Raw genomic sequence first — 15788 nt, forward strand, 5'->3', positions numbered from 1 at the left:
TCATTTATGTTGACAAATCATCTCAATGCTTATCTGATTTTTGTTTTCAGTATGTTTAGTTTTACTTTCAGTAAATGCCTTTTTTCTTTATTTCATAATTTGTTAAGTGGCTATTATTTAATAAATACAGATTTGGTGTATTGAATAGAGGGTGATCTATTCACCTAAGGTGATTCAAGAAAGTTCTCTTGTAAGTGATCATTATCACCTTTCTCTCTTTAAGAGAAGTCAGTATTGTTACATGGAGTTTTTAAATATTTGCTTTTGTATTTTTTATTTAAGACATGAAAACAGGAAATCAAACGGTTGAAACAGATTTTACACTTCTCGGTCTTTTCCAGTATGGTCCAATGGACTCTTTCCTCTTCGTTGCCATCGCCATCCTGTTTTCAGTGGCTCTGATGGGGAACATCACACTGATTCTTCTCATTCGACTGGACCCCAGACTCCACACTCCAATGTACTTTCTCCTCAGTCAGCTCTCTTTCATCGACATGATGTACATCTCCACCACTGTGCCCAAGATGGCAGTTAACTTTCTGTCCAATAGTAAGACCATTACTTTTCTAGGCTGTGAGATTCAGACATTTGTGTTCTTGGTCCTTGGCGGAACTGAAGCCCTTCTTCTTGGGTTCATGTCTTATGATCGCTACGTGGCCATCTGTCATCCTTTACGTTACCCTGTGCTCATGAGCAAGAGGATCTGTTGGTTCTTGGTCACATGTGCGTGGACCAGTAGTTCTCTGAGCTCTTTAATACCTACAGTATATATATTTCAACTTCCTTTCTGTCCATCTTGACTCATCAACCACTTCTTCTGTGAAATTCCATCCCTGGTGCCATTGGTGTGTCAGGACATTTCCGAGTATGAATATACAGTACTCCTGAGTGGACTTATTATTCTGTTGTTACCATTCATGGCAATTCTGACTTCCTATGCCTGTGTGCTCACTGTGGTTTTCCAGATGAGTTCAGGAAAAGGACAGACAAAAGCTATTTCCACCTGTTCCTCTCACCTGCTTGTGGCAAGTCTGTTCTACACGACCACTCTCTCCACTTATACAACGCCACACTCCATGCATTCCCCTGAACAGGATAAGGTGGTAGCGGTGTTTTACACCATCATCACACCTCTTCTGAACCCATTTATCTACAGCCTGAGGAATAAAGAAGTCATCGGGGCCTTGAGGAGACTGATAGGACTATGTATATTTGTACAGAAAATTTGACTGCAAGAACCTCTTACTGGTTGAGATCAAACAACTTAAAAAGCTTGTGTTTGGAAATATATGAACTCTAAAAATACTGCATACATGTATATTCCAAGAAGTGTCTATGAAATAAATGGAGTAATAATGGTCTTTTTGTTTTCGGTCTAATATTTTGATTAGGATACAATTGGTGCATAACATTGTATAAGTTTGATGTGTAAATGTGTTAAATGTATCAATTTAATACATTTAAATATTAGAATTACCAACATAGCATTAGCTAATACCTCCATCGCATCATATAATTATCATTTTATTTTATGGTGGAAAAACTCAAGATATTTTCCCTTAGGCATTTATAGTATATATCACAATCATGTGCATCAGAGCTCCAGAACTTACTCATCTTCTTGGTGCAAATGTGTACCCTTTGACCAACAGCTCTCCAATTTCCCTAACTGCCCCACAGTCTCCTTATAACCACTGCTCTATTGTTTCTATCAGCTCAGCTCTTTTAGATTTCATATATAAGTAATATTCTACAGTATTTTTCTTTCTTTCTCTGGCTTATCTTAGCATAAGGCCCTCCAGGTCCATCGATGTTATTGCAAATGGCGGGACTTCCCTTTTTTTCTTATGACTGAAGTAATATTCCATTATATATATATACACTTTCTCATTCATCCATTAACAGATTAACAGACACTTAGGCTAGTTCCATACCTCATTTGTAATTTGTAGACATGTAGATGATAGCCATTCTGAGAAGTGTTAAGTGATACCTCACTGTTGTTTTGATCTGCATCGCTCTAATATTTAGTCATGTTGAATATGTTTTTCATGTACCCACTAGCCATCTGAATGTCTTCTTGGGAAAAATGTCTATTCATGTCTTCTACTCACTTTTTTTTTTTTGATATAGAATTGTATGAGCTTTTTATATATTTTGGATATTTACCACTTATCATTCATAGTACTTGCAAATATTTCTCCCATTTTGTATATTTTATTTTCATTTTGTCAACAAACTTACCATATGATTCAGCAATCCCACTCCTGGGTATATATCCAGAGGGAGCTCTAATTTGAAAAGACACATGCACCTCAGTGTTCATAGCAACACTGTTTACAATAGTGCAAACAAACTAAATGTCTATCAAAAGATGAAGATGACTGGATAAAGAAGTTGTGGTATATTTATACAATGGAATAGTACTCAGCCATAAAAAAGAATAAAATAATGAAATTTATAGCAACATGGATGGACCTAGAGATCATCATTCTAAGTGAAGTAAGCCAGAAATAGAAAGAAAAATACCATAAGATATCACTCAAATGCGGAATCTAAAAAAAAAAAAAAAAAAAAGGAAAATAAACACTATGAACGCCTCTACAAAACAGAAACAAGACTCCCAGACATAGCAAATAATCTTATGGTTATCAGGGAAAGGGGGTGGTAAGGGACAAATTTGGGAATTTGAGTTTTGCAAATGTTAACCACTACATATAAAAATAGATTTTAAAAAAAGTTTATTCTGTATAACAGAGGGAACTATATTCAATATCTTGTAATAGCCTTTAATGAAGAAGACTATGAAAATGAATATATGTATGTATATGCATGACATGGACATTGTGTTGCACACCAGATATTGACACATTGTAACTGACTGTGCTTCAATTTAAAAAAGTTAGTAGAAGAAAATAAACCATAAAGATCAGAGCAGAAATAAATGAAATAGAGATTAAAAAAACAGAAAAGATCAATGAAACTAAAAGCTGGTTCTTTGAAAAGATAAACAAAATTGATAAAGCTTTAGTCAGACTCATCAGGAAAAAGAAGGAGGGGGCCCAATTTAATTAAATCAGAAATGAAAAAGGAAACGACGCAACTGACACCACAGAAATACAAGGGATCATAACTAGACGCCAACAAAAAGGAAAACCTAGAAGAAATGGCCAATTTCTTAGAAAGTACACTTTGCCAAGACTAAGTCAGGAAGAAACAGAAAATATTAATAGACCAATCACCAGTACTGAAATTGAATCAGTAATTTAAAAACTCCCTATAAACAGAAGTCCAGGACCAGGTGGTTTCACAGGTGAATTGTACCAAACATTTAGAGAAGAATTAGTACCTATCCTTCTCAAACTATTCCAAAAAATTTGCAGAGAAAGGAACACTTCTGAGCTCATTCTATGTGGCCACCATTACCCTGATAACAAACCCGGACAAATATATCACAAAAAAAGAAAATTATAGACCAATATCACCTATGACTATAGATGCAAAAATCCTCAACAAAATACTAGCAAATTGACTGCAACAATACATTAAAAGGATCATATACTGTGATCAAGTGGGATTTATCCCATGGATGCAAGAATTTTTCAGTATCTGCAAATTAATCAGTATGATACACCACATTAACAAACTGAAGAATAAGAACCATATGATCATCTCAGTAGCTGCAGAGAAAGCTTTTGATAAAACTCAGCATCTATTTATGAAAAAAACTATCTAAAAAGTGACATAGACAGAACATACCTCAATATAATAAAGACCATATATGACAAACCCACAATTCACTTTATACTTAATGGTGAAAAGCTGAAAGCATTTCCTCTATGATCAGGAACAAGACAAGGATGCCCACTCTTGCCACTCTTATTCAATATACTTTTGGAAGTCCTAGCCTTAGCAGTCAGAGAAGAAAAAGATATAAAGGGAATCCAAATCAGAAAACAAGAAGTAAAACTGTCACTTTTCACAGATGATATGATATTATACATAGAAAACCTTAAAGAAGTGACCAGGAATCTGCTAGAGCTCATCAATGAATCTGGTAAAGTTGCAGGATACACAATTAATACACAAAAATCAGTTGCATTTCTATACTCTAACAACAAAGTAGCAGAAAAGGAAATTAAGGAAACGATTCCATTTACCATCACACAAAAGAGAATAAAATACTTAGGAATAAACATACTCAAGGAGGTAAAGGATCTGTACTCCAAAAACTATAAGACACTGATGAAAGAAATTGAAGATGACATAAACAGATGGAAAGATGTATGTCTTCTCGGACTGGAAGAAAATAGATGGAAAGATGTATGTCTTCTCGGACTGGAAGAATCATATTGTTAAAATGGCCATACTGTCTAAGGCAATATACAGATTCAATACAATCTCTAACAAATTACCAGTGACATTTTTCACAGAGCTGGAAAAGAATGTTAAAATTTGTCTAAATCAGTCCTGAAAAAGGAGAATAGAACTGACAGAATTATGCTCCCTAACTTCAGACCATACTACAAAGCTACAGTAATCAAAACAATATGGTACTGGCACAGAAATAGAAATGAAAATCAGTGGAACAGGAAAATCCAGAAATAAACCCACATATTTATGGTCAATTAATCTACAACAAGGTGGACAAGAATATACAATGGAAAAAAGGAAGTCTCCTCAACAAGTGGTGCTGGGAAAACCAGACAGCTACCTGTAAAAGACTGAAATTAGAACGTTCTCTACCACCATGTGCAAAAACACACTCAACATGGAATAAAGACCTAAATGTAAGACCAATACTATACAACTCCCAGAGGAAAACATAGGCTGAACATTATTTGACACAAATCACAGAAACACATTTTTAACCAGTTCCTAGATTAATGGAAATAAAAGAGAAAATAAACAAATGGAATCTAATTAAGCTTAAAAGCTTTTACAAAGTGAAGGATACCATCAACAAAACAGAAAGACAACCTACAGAATGGGAAAAAATGTTTGCAAATGATGTGACCAACAAAGGACTAATATCAAAAGTATACAAACTGCTCATACACCTTAATATCAAAAACAAGCAACTCAATCAAAATATTGGCAGAAGATCTTAATAGACCTCTCTCCAAAGAAGACATCCAGATGACCAACAGCCACATGAAAAGATGCTCAATATCACTCATTATTAGAGAAATGCAAATCAAAACCACAGTGAGATCTATATGAAACCTAAAAGACACAGGATTGCCAAAGCAATACTGAAGAGAAAAAAATGAAGCTGGAGGAATAAACTTTCTAGACTTCAGACAATACTACAGAGCTACAAAAATCAAAACTACTTGGTATTGAAACAAAACAGACATATGGATCAATGGAACAGAATAGAGAGCTCAGAAATAAACCCACAGGCTTTTGGTCAATTATTCTTTGACAAAGGAGGCAAGAATGTACAACGGAGTAAACACAGTTTCTTCAGCAAATAGTGTTGGGAAAATTGGACAGTTGCGTATAAATCAATGACATTAGAATACCCCCACACACCATACATGAAAATAAACTCAGTACGGCTTAAAGACTTAAACATAAGACAAGGTACTATAAACCTCCTAGAAGAAAACATAGGCAAAACATTCTCTGACATAAATCTTGGCAATGTTCTCCTAGGGCAGGCTACCCAGGAAGTAGAATTAAAAGGAAGAATAAACAAATAGGACCTAATTAAAATTTATAAGTTTTTGCACAGAAAACAAACTATGGGCAAAACAAAACAACAGTCTATGGAAAGAGAGAAAATATTTGCAAAAGAAGAGATTGACAAGGTCTTAATTTTCAGAATATATAAACAGCTCATACAGTTTAAGAAAAAAGCAAATAACCTAATTCGAAAATGGGCAGAAGACCTAAATAAGCAATTCTCCAATGAAAACATACAAATGGTCAACAGGCACATGAAAAAATGTTCAATGTCACTAATTCAGAGAAATGCAAATCAAAACTACAATGAGGCCTCACTTCGTACCAGTCAGAATGGCCATCATTCAAAAGCCCACAACACCCACCTCTTTTCAGTGCACTCAGATTACAGGGGCATTTCAGAATCCAATTTTTATCTGCATTTGCTGGCATTTGGTGGTCTGTGAGGGACTTGCTCAGTGCTTCTTTGACTGAACACAGGGCCGTCTTGATCTGTTCACACATGGTTATGGTGTCAGTAAGATGGTGGAATAGAAGATTCCAGCCTGAATCCCTTCAAAGAAACATGAATATAAATAATCGTTCATTCAAAAACATGCTTTTACAGAGGAGAGTTTATAGACTCAAGTGGAACTCTGAAATTGGAAAAGATGCATTGAAGAAGGTAGGAAGGAGCTTTTTACTCTACCTGAGTCACTCTTTACCTAGTACCATGACTCATGGGACAGGTTTTTCCTCTTCTTCTTCTTCTTCTTCTTCTTTTTTTTTTTTTTAATTTATTTTATTTTTTGGTGGGAGCGTAAGTTGATTGATTGATTGATTGATTGATTTTACAGGCGATACTTGAGATTGAACTCAGGGCCTCATGCTTGCTAAATATGCACTCTACCACTTGAGGTGTATCCATCCCCCATTTCCTCTTCTTTAGATCTCTCCCCTGGAGAAAAGAAAGTCAAGTGAGCACACAATTTTAATGTAGACCCAAACATCAAGCCCACATGCCTGCAGACCCTGTGAGCAAGCCTGCCCACGCTGCTGCCTGCCCACGCTGCTGCCTGCCCCAGCCCCAAATCTCTGCTGGACTTAAATGGTGAAAGGACTTCTCTGTTTGGGACACTGAGGTCCCTGGTAGAGCTACTTATGTGCCCCCAGTTCAGATATTGTTAAAATACAATGCTGGTTACCCATGGAAAAACAGTCCCTCTTGAGACCCAAGGCCCAACAAGGCATCCAAATTGTAATAACCAAGTTATTAAAATATGGGCTGTTGTGACCCCGCAAAACTCCATATATTATCCCCATTCTGCCATAAAAAAAAAAAAAAAAAAAAAGGAGAAGTCAGGTTTGTCCAAGACCTGAGAGCAGTTAATGAGGCAGTCGTCCCAGTTTACCTAATACTCCAGGGTCCATACCCTATATTGACCCAAATCCCAGAGAATGCAAACTAGTTCACAGTGCTCGACCTAAAGGATGCTTTCTTTTGAATTCCCCTGCAACCAGACTCCCAATATCTCTTCGCCTTGGAGTGGACAGGCCCAGAGACTCATAAGACCACAAGTGCCTCCACTCTGTGTACCTAGGATGAAATTCAAGTCAAAGGTGTCTACGGGGTAGGAATAAGATTGACTAAAACGTGGGCTGAAAATCATCAGGCTACTGTTAGAAATGGGATCACATGTGGCTGTAAGCAAGAACTTCAGATCAAAGGCTAAACTGAGGGCCATAATTAGAGATTCTCTGAAACCCAGGGGGGGATTGTCAAAGGCTAAACTGAGGGCCATAATTAGAGATTCTCTGAAACCCAGGGGGGGATTGTCACAAGTATGTGTAAATAGATTACCAAAACGAGAGGCCACGGGTCTGCCTAAACTGACTGTAGCTGGTATTGGGTCTGATACAAGTTTTGAGAGGAGGCCCCCTCTGCTAAGTTAAATGAGAGAAAATAAATCATTCAAATATATGTGACTGTGTGTGTCAGTCCTTTGATATCATTGAGGTGGTCACTCAGTTGTTTGAGGAAAAACAACTATTCTTGTTTTACAAATCTAGTCTTCGCAGTGCCAGAGGTGTGAGTCCAGAAATAATCCGAAGCCCATAAATCTTTTTACCATCCCGAGAACCTTCCCTACTTAGCTTAGAGGCTTGTGAGCATTTTGGATTTTTTTTTCTTGGCCTTCAGGGAACAACGTCATCCTAGAAGGAACGTGCCTTTCTCCTCCTATATCTTTGACATGCAAATGTTCTACGTGGTTTTTCTCCTGGAACCCTTATCTCTCCCATCTTTTTAAAATAAAAATTTCACCAAAGAGGGTAGGGAATTTGGAATTTGACTTGTCAAGGACCAATGGAAATCTTAAGTGTCTTTTCCACAAATGTTAGTGAAAAGTCTAGACAGGTGATCTTTATTTGTTCCATCTGTCAGAATCCAATTTGAATCCAACCTCTTTTGTTAACTGATTCGTTTTACGTTGTTGTACCTGGTTCGTGGCTGAAATTTTGGAATCGGATCCATGAAGTCTCTGTTTCTTTGTGTTTGTGTATATCTGTATGTGTGTTATAAATATATGGCATTGCCAAAATTAATGTGAAAAAAAAAGCTTAATTTAATTGGCATAAAGGAAATTAAGTACTTTTAAAAATACTCAGAAATCTAAAAGAAACTGGCCAGAATAAATTTTAGGTTTATGTGATCTGGGAACTATCCAGTACTGAACAGATATCTGATATTGAAGCTAACTTAAGCTTTTTGATTTGATTAATATAGACATGCCTTTGGAGTCATCAGTCTTAAAATTTAGGTCAACTCACAATACATTTTATTTGTGATTAAAATTTGGAGGCAGAAAAAGACAGTTGCTTCTTGGAACAAATGACTTATCAGTCATTAAATATTTCCTGAGTACTTACTACTTTGCAGGGGAAACCAATGCATATGTGTCATACATTGGGACCAATGAGACCTCTGAGCTTAATCTCAACTCTTTTCTCATTTTCACAAAGCCAAACTATCATGAAATCATTTTAACTGTGTCTCTTACATATCATTTTTTCTCATTACTTCCTGTACTTAATGTCCTAACTTTCCATAGCTTTCTAGCTAATTTTTGTTATTTAAAAAAAAAAAAAAGACAAAAGGCCCAAAATGGAGTTACTTATGGCAAGCCCATGTCATCAAACAGAGACTTAATCCCAAACCTAATTGCAGTTTCAGCCTCTCAAAGAAATGTAATCTTAACGAATCAGTCTGGAATTACCTGGCAGCACTAATGCGAGAATCTGCCTGGTAGATCTGCACCTTCTTCCAAAGGGTAACTTTGCCTGAAACAATGCACTCTTTGCTGGGATAACATTTTTACCCTTTCTCTGCCTACAAAAGTGTGCCACTTTGCACAACTTTCTCAAACTCCCTTCTACTTGTTAGATTGGATGTTGCCAGATTCATGAAACATTGAATAAAGCCAATTAGAATTTCAAATATCCTCAGTAGAGTTTGTGTATTAACTGACTTGGTGGCGGTGATGTGATCTGAAGGACAGTGGTAGTGGCCTCAGGAACAATGAGACGCACAGGTGTGGTGCCCACAAACCCTTTTGAGCTTTCTGTCTTTCTCACTGTTTCCCTGGGAGATGGCTAAGTTACCCTTGGTTCTGAGCTCCACTTTTTTTTGTTTTTGTTTTTGTTTTTTTTTGCATTGAGCTGCCAATCTAATTGGATTTCTAGTCAGTTCCATAATTAGAAACAATTGATAGTTTAGGCTGCAATTCCTCATTTTATTGGAAACTCCATTTCTTGCCCCTATATTCCATGTTGGGGATTGCTGGCAGCAGCTATATAGTCCAGCTTTTGCTCTGAATCCGTCTACAGTCAGCATTATTTGGAGTCTTCTGATTTTATCTTTTCCCTAATTCCCAGTTCCATGGAAACTGCTTGCGTGCGCACAAGGCCTTCTCTTGACCAGTCTGCGGAAACCTCTCTTTGGTTACTAATGGTATGTTAAGGCGTACTTGAGGTGAAGGCTACTGCTAATGGGAATACGAGAAGCCAAAAGGCACAAAAATTGATGCACATGAATTAAGCACTTAAAACATGTTAGTTTAACCACCTACTGAGTTTAAGATTCTCCTCAGGTGCTTTGGCAAGTTCTCCTGAACATTCGGACATCATTGCTTTAAATGATGTCTTTATTTTATTCCAGCTGTTTTTGCTTAGGACTTGGAGTCTTGAGGGGCACTGGTGCATTTTCCTATGCGGAGACCTAGGGGGATCTAGGCAGGAATCCTAGGGAAACACAGGTGGCTAATGGCTGATAAATTTTGCTCAGATTGAAAAACAAGTTGATATATGGTCTGAACAAACTACTTCTTAATTAAATGAGATACTGATACTGCTTAGCTCTGAAGAAAGAGGACTTCTGCTCCTTCCAGCCACAAGGAGTTCCCAGGTGACTGTGAACCTAGCAAAGTATCTGAGGATCAATTCTCATGATGTGCGGGGGTTCCACAGAGGGTCCCACCACAACCATTAATTAATAGCTGCTCACTTTACAATAAAGCTTATCACCTAATGACCTGAGCACTCAAAGGCAGTTTTAGACTGTCAAAGGGAGAAACTGAGACACATAAGAGAGTTGAACCAAACTACGGGTAACTTCTTGGGGAGCTGACTCAGAGGCAACACACACCTAGTCCATCACACTGTCTTTAGAAAGTTGTTCAGATCTTATCTGAATTAAGATACCAAATTAATAAAGGGAAACGATGCCTCAAAGGACAAAGAGACAGCCACCTCTGAGAACTCCAGCTGGGTTTATGTATAACACGTACAGACAAACACTTGCAAGTATTTAAGTAAATGGGAAAAACTGACCAAAGATAATTTACCCCCAAGATGCTCAAAATGGGAGACTTTTGACTTACTTAAATCGATCTCTTTGTGCACCCCATTAGAAAAAGTCAGCTATAAAATCAAACAGCCAGCATGGGAAGGCATATTTTAATTGATACCCAAAAGGTTCAAAACAGGATGATAATAAAATGGCTTCATTACACGAAACAAACTGAAAATTATTGGGAATCCTAACTAAATTAGGAAACCTTCAGAAGCCATTTTTTTCTCTTTCCCCCCTCTTCCTCCTTCACCTCTTTTTCTGGCTGCTTTATATCCTCTCCTTTTAGAGCCTGCCCTGACCTTTCTACTTCCCCTGCACCGATACCAGGGGGGGAAAAACTATCAAGTCCAAGGTAGAATATAAAAATAACTCCAAGGTAAGAGCAGCTCCGGGAACCTGTTCTCACCTACACCCCTCATATGAGGAGGAAACTTAGAAATGTAACTAAGGATTTTACGAATCCCTTACAAGTTCCTATGAGTTTTACTTAAGAATTTGATCTTACAGTAAGAACTTAAGAGCCTGGGTATTCAGACTTATACCACACCATACATTTAATAGTCTCTGAAATCAAGCAAAAGAACACCTTCAAGAGATACATTGGAAGACACCTACAGAGGATTTTTATAAACATGAGGCTACAGATTGCCAGAAATGTAGAGAAGTTGCCCACAACTTAATTAATCTATTCCAAAAATCTTCCCACAGAAGATTGGGCCATCAATGCAAACAGAGGCCAGGAGAGAATATTTTCTATTATTTTGAAAGATTTGAAAAGACATTCATACAACACTCTGGCAGGGATCTAGAGAGTTTTTTGAACCACCAGAAAGATCCAGTATAAGTTCCTTTTTTTCCCAAAAAGGATTAGACGAAGAATTGGCATGGCTATTTGAAAGACATGAACTTGACCGGGCTACTATGCATACTAATGCCCTTGTCACTGTTGCTGACAAACTTCCTAAAACTTTACAGGAATGAGAGAAAGAAAGAATCACCAAGCCAATGCATGCGCAGCAGTTTAGCGACCCTCCAAAACCAACCTGCTCGAATTCCAGCTAGACTTAAAATGACTGCGCCGGATTTTATTGGAAGGGATCTGGACATTTTAAAAGAGATTGTCACAAATTCAAGCAAGATTTAAAACCAGGCAAAATTCAAAAGGAATAGGGCTGTCCTGAGGATTAGGAGGGCATTTCCCCTCCTCTCACAAATACCTTAAGGGAAATTGAAAGAACAATTGGAGGAGAAACTTCTAAAGCCCTTGTAGACAAGGCATTTCAAATCTGATTCAACAGAAGCCGAAGGGGATTGACTGTCCGATGCTGCACCGCCACAAACTCCCTTAAGCCATGCCCCTGCCCAACTTCCAGAATGTCCTCAGTTCAAACATACCTCTGACAAAGCTGTTAAGAAATTTCTTTTGCAGGCTCAAGAACTGGCTTCAAAAAATAAAAAAGCAAGCCTGCAGGAAAAAAGTGGGATTTTTAAAATCCTATGCCACAAGATAGTTCAGACCTATAGTAAGAGGCCTGTAGTAACTGTACATGCCCACTTACCTTTATTCCATCATGTACGTTCCCTGACCCATTGGACACCTGAAAAGATGACATTATAGGGGAAACAGTGTATGTGGAAACCTCCCATATAGCTCACAGGGTTTATGACCAATGTTCTACATGCCCTAAATGTAATTCCCATTCATGGCTCTTAAATTAAAGATAACTCCCGTATGTGTGATCTCTTTATATGTCTTTATTAAATTAAGCACATCCCATTTGATTTGTTTAATTTTTGGCCAATATAATCAAAACTGGATAATAAATGAATAAATGCAGACATATCATTACTTTGCACTTACTGAGCAACAATATCTAAAATACATGATTTAAAAAGTTTAGGGACATAATAATATTGAAGAATCTGAGTACGTAATTTGTTTCTTTCCCCCACTAAATTGACCCTTAGCACACTTGTGAAAAAGTCTCGAGACGTTATCACAGCTCCTTCCCCAAACTTGGCTAATAGCCATTCTTGACCTATGTTGTCCAAGTCTCAGGGGACATTCTTAAGTGAATGAAAATACTTTTTAAAATGGAATCTTCATGTAAAAAAGGCCTAGAATCAAACCACTGTTGGCTTCTGCGTTTTCAAGGATGTGTTTAGCAGGTTGACTGTAGAGATAAAGGATTAACGTGTATGTTTGTGTAGAAGTTTTTCAAAGAAGTTTACTCAGAAAAAAACTCTGTTTATGCAGTGAGGGTTGGATTGCTGTCAGTGAGTTTGTGAAAGTACGGATATAATACAAGGTACTAATCCTAATGGTATTTTTGTTTTTATTTATCACAGAAGAGTAGAAACTCTTCAGCAACTGCTTAAGAGACCTTAATTCAGAATTAAGTACTTCAGTTCATAATAAGCAAGGAATATAGCCAGACAACTCATTACCCAGGAAACTCCAAAAAGAAATTATTCGATTGAAATTGGTTTAACCAGATATATTAATAATTTATATTAAAATACATAGCTTTAAAAATAAAAAGTAGAGGGGCTAATCAAACATTAATGTATTTTTTTGACAGAAAACTCTCTTTAAGCTTAAAACTTGTCATTTTACAATTCTGACGATTGAAATGATGGTGAATGACTGTGAAATAATAGTACAATATCGTAAAATTAATAAAAGCATCTGCTGATATTGTCTGTGAACTACTGTTCTGGATTTATGGGGAATAGTTCAAGGGCCTATGTGCTGAAATATAAATCAAAATAATTGTGATATTCTATGACAAATCATAGAATAAACATTTCTGTGATTTCTATGAGCTAAAATTGTATTTCAAATATGAGAATAATTTATTTGACCATAATTGAAATGAGATATGTATTAAAGAAAGAAATTGAAAGGGAAACAATATTCATTAAATAAAGGAGGATTCATTGTATCCACATGTGTATTTTATATATATATATATATATATATCTCAACTATATATATATAGTTTGAAGGGTAATTTTTAGAAGTATTCCACGTAACTAACCAACCATGTATTTTGTTATAGTTATCCATTTTTTTTGCTGTTAAGCACGAACTATGTCATATTGAAAGATCTCATGCCTTTAACTTTTCATTTTACTTATTTCCTTTTTACTTCTTACACACATCAATAAATTTCCAGTGAAAAAATAAAAATATTTGAATAAACAACCTTGCAGAAGTTTTCTGAGAATTAAATGGGTGTAACAAACAGGAGCAGTTGAAAACTATGTAACCATGCATTTGCAGCTGATGATGAATGAGGTGAATGTAAGTGATGGTTATGACAATGATATTGATAAAGATGCTAAACTTTGCAGCTACTCCTCAATGATGTTTTACACCCAGGCTTTGCACTGCTTTTAGGTTTTATCTTACAGATTGCTTGTAATAGCCCATGTTTCTTTGTACGTGTTCTGCATAACAAACACAGGTTCAGATAGTTGCATTCATTAGTCTAAGCTTACATTTCTTGTAAGTAGTTAAGGTAGAATTGTATCTAGTTTTAAACCTAAAATCTCTCTAGTGTAATTGTGAAATGAAGCAGAATAAACACAATGCCATCACAAAACAAAATTTCAAGGACATATTCTTATAACCACTTCCTGCCTTGGGAAATACACCTAGTTAATTATACCTGTTCATTTAATAATGCTGATTCACCACTGTAGAACTTTACTGAATAATATGAATTAGAAAGAAACAAGCATACACACAGATGAATATCCTCTGTGTATTGTAGACCTTTTATACTGTTAAAAGTATAAAAAAGTATAAAAGAATGATTGTTCTCAGACTATATATCTTCAAAACTTGAAAATACACATTACTTGAGTAGTAAATACTATTATTCAAATTCTTAAGTCAGTAAAATAAAATAAGCCATTATGTATCCTTTGTCTCTTCTTTAGTAGAACCTAACGTGGAAAAACGTGATGGGATGTAGAATTTCATGTAGGTTTCCTTGTAAGGGTACTGTGGAGAACCATGGCTGTCTAGACGTCAGAGGACACTTTTCTGGCTTTTGATTCTGATTCTATGAAAGCCATTTTACCATGCTTTAAGTTCTGGATACTTGATGGCAAAGGAATATAAATCTTATTATAAACATTTAGGTTGATGTCAATTTTTTAAAACTACAATTAACTCCTTGTAGCTAATTCATTCAAAAACCTCTTGGTAAAATTGACCTGATAACCTGGTTTACTGGTTTCCCAGCACTACGTGTGATGTGTAAGGAAAGTCAATTTGGGGAAGGTCCAGCATTTTAGTTTACTTCAGAAATCTTGAGAAGAGAGGAAGAGATCCAAATTTCTGTGAATCTTAGTAGAGCGTGTCTTTGTGTTTTAGAGGCTTTTAAAAGTCTAATCTGAGATTTCTTTTTTTTTTTTAATTTTTAAAATTTATTTTATTTTTTTATTGAGGTATAGTCAATTTACAATGTCATGTCAATTTCTGGTGTACAGCACAATGTCATACATGGATATATATATATATATATGTATATATATATTCATTTTCATATTCTTTTTCACTGTAAGCAACTACAAGATATAGAATATATTTCCCTGTGCTATTAATCTGAAATTTCTTAAAACACATCCAGCAAATCTAACTTAAGAAGGCTTGTTTGATAAATTCACACTAAACACACCTGCCTTATTTTGTAATCAACATTTGTTTTAAGATACTAACTACTATATATAAAATAGCTAAACAACAAGTTTCTTCTGTACAGCACGGGGAACTATAGTCAGTATCTCGTAGTAACTATAATGAAAAAGAATATGAAAGCAAATATTTCTATGTGTATGTATGACTGAAATATTATGCTGTACACCAGAAACTGACACATTGTCAACATTGTAAACTGACTATACTTCAATAAAAAATAAATTAAATTTAAAAAGAACATTTCCTTGAGAATAGTTTGATCAAAACTAAGGAGAGTTTAGGGTATAAAAATGTGTGCTTCAGTGGAAAATTCTGTATTGTCTAGTTTCTGAAGGACATTCTTCCGTGTTTTCCAGCTAGGTCACTATGAAGTCTTGAATAAGTCATTCATATATTTGTGGTTTAGCTTTTTAAAAAATATTTTCCATAATAAAGCTATAGTTTTAAAAACTGTGTTTTATGAAACATGAATCACTAAAATAAGGGTTTTTTTTAAAA

General features: G+C 35.9%; 1 protein-coding gene across 1 annotated transcript; it reads left to right on the top strand.

Moving 5' to 3' along the window:
- The first annotated feature begins 284 nt into the window (after window positions 1-284).
- Window positions 285-1255, top strand: LOC102511777 (olfactory receptor 2AK2-like). The gene is given in 1 exon segment (XM_014553537.2): window positions 285-1255. A coding segment is annotated over 1 exon segment (945 nt). The 3' UTR covers window positions 1230-1255.
- The last annotated feature ends 14533 nt before the right edge of the window (window positions 1256-15788 follow it).

Source organism: Camelus ferus, chromosome 3, assembly GCF_009834535.1.
Source record: "Camelus ferus isolate YT-003-E chromosome 3, BCGSAC_Cfer_1.0, whole genome shotgun sequence".
In the NCBI taxonomy this organism is placed as follows: domain Eukaryota; kingdom Metazoa; phylum Chordata; class Mammalia; order Artiodactyla; family Camelidae; genus Camelus; species Camelus ferus.